General features: G+C 42.5%; 1 protein-coding gene across 1 annotated transcript; it reads right to left on the reverse strand.

The window, feature by feature from the left end:
* Positions 1-700: 700 nt before the first annotated feature.
* LOC129220599 (dopamine receptor 2-like) lies at positions 701-2,146 on the reverse strand. Its single transcript, XM_054855032.1, has 2 exons — positions 1,201-2,146; positions 701-1,143 (listed from the first exon to the last, which is right to left on the reverse strand). The coding sequence occupies exons 1-2, from the start codon at positions 2,144-2,146 to the stop codon at positions 701-703; spliced, it is 1,389 nt and encodes a 462-aa protein (XP_054711007.1).
* Positions 2,147-2,461: the final 315 nt, after the last annotated feature.

Consider the following 2,461-nt stretch of genomic DNA (forward strand, 5'->3'; position numbering starts at 1 on the left):
GAAAGTGGAGCAGTGATATTTCACCTGGTCATAGTGAAATATTTTCTACTGTCATGGGATTTCACGAAGTCTTAACTTTTTGACTCAGAAATAGCACACAGGTCCTTTTAGGGTGGTCCTTAAAAATGAACTTTTGAAATTTGAACGGGCCACCCTCCCATTTGTGTTTGTGACCAAAAATAAGACTTACACAAAAATTTCAGACATAAAAAAATATATTTTAGGGGTCACTACAGGGCTTCAAAAATGTAAAAATTCAGCATTTAAAAAAAAAAATTCAAATGAATTTTACTGTAAACTAAAAACTACATAAATTAAAATCCATGCCATCTACTGTTTACACAAGAATCCTACCTTCCCCCTCGTACAAGGTAGAAGGGAGTCAAATTCACGTTTAATGTTTTGATGTGAGATTTTACGACCATATGTTCAGAAAGTAAGACTTGTGAATTTTCGTTTCTTTCATTGGGGAAAAATACTAATAATGGCGCAGCTCTTTTGGTAAAATGGGGAAAGTAGACGCAAAATTATTGAAGAAAGAAGGGACATCGGTATCCTATGCTTATTTCACAACCTAAACATATTTCTTTTTTGCTTATTTTGAACTAAATTAACACAAAATAATGAAAACAGTATGCAAAATATTTTCAATGATAATTCTGAGTCAAAAGGTTAAAGTGAGGCAGTGACATTCCCCTGGTCATAGCGAAATGTCTTCTATCGTCATGGGATTTGACGAAGTCTTAAAGTGAGGCAGTGACATTTCATCTCTAACAACCTGACGAAACCGGGACCGATACTTTTGTCTGCCGCTGAGATATTTAGGGCAACAGGAGCACAGGAGTTTCGTAAAAGCTCGTCTGAAATCCCTGCTCCAGCAGGCGTAAATCACCGGATTCATTCCCGAGTTCGTCCACCCCAGCCAAGTGACTATCGAATACACGAGCTTGGAATTCATCACACAATCGTCACCGCATATCCCCATCAGCACATTCGTGACGAAGAACGGAAGCCAGCACAAGATGAACACTCCCATGACGATACCAAGAGTCTTTGCGGCTTTCCTCTCTTTGGCAAGCTTGCTGATTTTCCTGCTCAAGGAAAAGCTCTTCATGTTCCTGGAGGGAACTTTCAGCGACTGTCCTTCGTGGTAATCACCGAGCTGGTTACCATTAGGCTCGTATTTCGGAGAAAACATACCTCCTCGGTGTATCCTGAGTGTCAGAGACGCGCACTGCTCCCCATTGTACGCGTGCACCTGTTTCGTGCCGAGCTTGAGACTTCTCTTCTGTTCCATGGCAGCTCTGTATATTCGATAGTAGGTGAACAGCATCACTGTCAGTGGAACGTAGAAGGACACAGCAGATGAGAACACCAGATAACCGACATCTTCTGTAAATAAGCACTGGTAATCAGGTGGCGGGTCCACAGTAACAGCCCTCCACCAAGCGATGGCGGGAAAGGAAATAAGAGCAGAACAGATCCACACTGCCGCAATGAGAATCCCAGCGCGATTGGGCGACATCTTGCGCGGGTATGACATAGAGTCTGTTATTGCCCAGTATCTGTCCAGAGATATGACACATAGATTGAGGATGGATGCCGTGCTCGCGAGAACGTCCACAGATCGCCACACGTCGCACCAGTCTTGACCAAACGGCCAGTACCCGTCGCACACTTCCAGCACGACGCAAAATGGCATCACTATCGCACCTACGATGCAGTCGGCGGTCGCCAATGACGCGATGAAGTAATTCGTAACAGTGTGGAGGTAGGGTTCTTTCGCCACCGCCACCATCACGAGGATGTTGCCAAATATCGTCGCCAAGCAGAAAAAGGCTAGGATGGTCGCCAGAACGTTGTTGTTGACTGTCGGATCGAATCCACGGGAAGCATTGAGCACACGGTCAGTTACCAACGACGAATTGAAAATTTTCAATCCGAGTTCGTCGTTGATCGGAGTTCTGTTGGATATAACGGTGTTGAGGATATCCACAATGTTCGTAACAGTCGCTATTAGACTGTCTTCTGAAGAGCTGAGGACTTCGATTTCGCTTAAGTCGTAATCTATGAAATTTGTCGTGTTGCTATTGGTAGCCAGAAAGCTACCGGCTGCGAATGGGTCCGATGTTTTATTGAAATACATGCTCAACGAGTATTTTCCTCCATTATTGTTTCACCAAAAGTCAAAAAGTGGCTGCATGAAACTCTAGGCAGTCATTGTTGATCTTGCTTCATTGTGTGTTCTAGAATCATAAAGTAGTTACAATTACTCTAAGATGTATGTGGTTTCATGAAACTCTAGGCAGTCATTGTTGATCTTGCTTCATTATTTTTATAGTGTGTTCTACAGTCATAAAATAGTTATAATAAACTCTAAGATGTCTAGTGGACAGTTTCTTTTGGCAAATAATTGTTATTCTGAATTGTTTTGTAATTAGCTCACCATTTTAAGAACGAA

The sequence above is a fragment of the Uloborus diversus genome, chromosome 1 (genome assembly GCF_026930045.1).
Source record: "Uloborus diversus isolate 005 chromosome 1, Udiv.v.3.1, whole genome shotgun sequence".
In the NCBI taxonomy this organism is placed as follows: Eukaryota; Metazoa; Arthropoda; class Arachnida; order Araneae; family Uloboridae; genus Uloborus; species Uloborus diversus.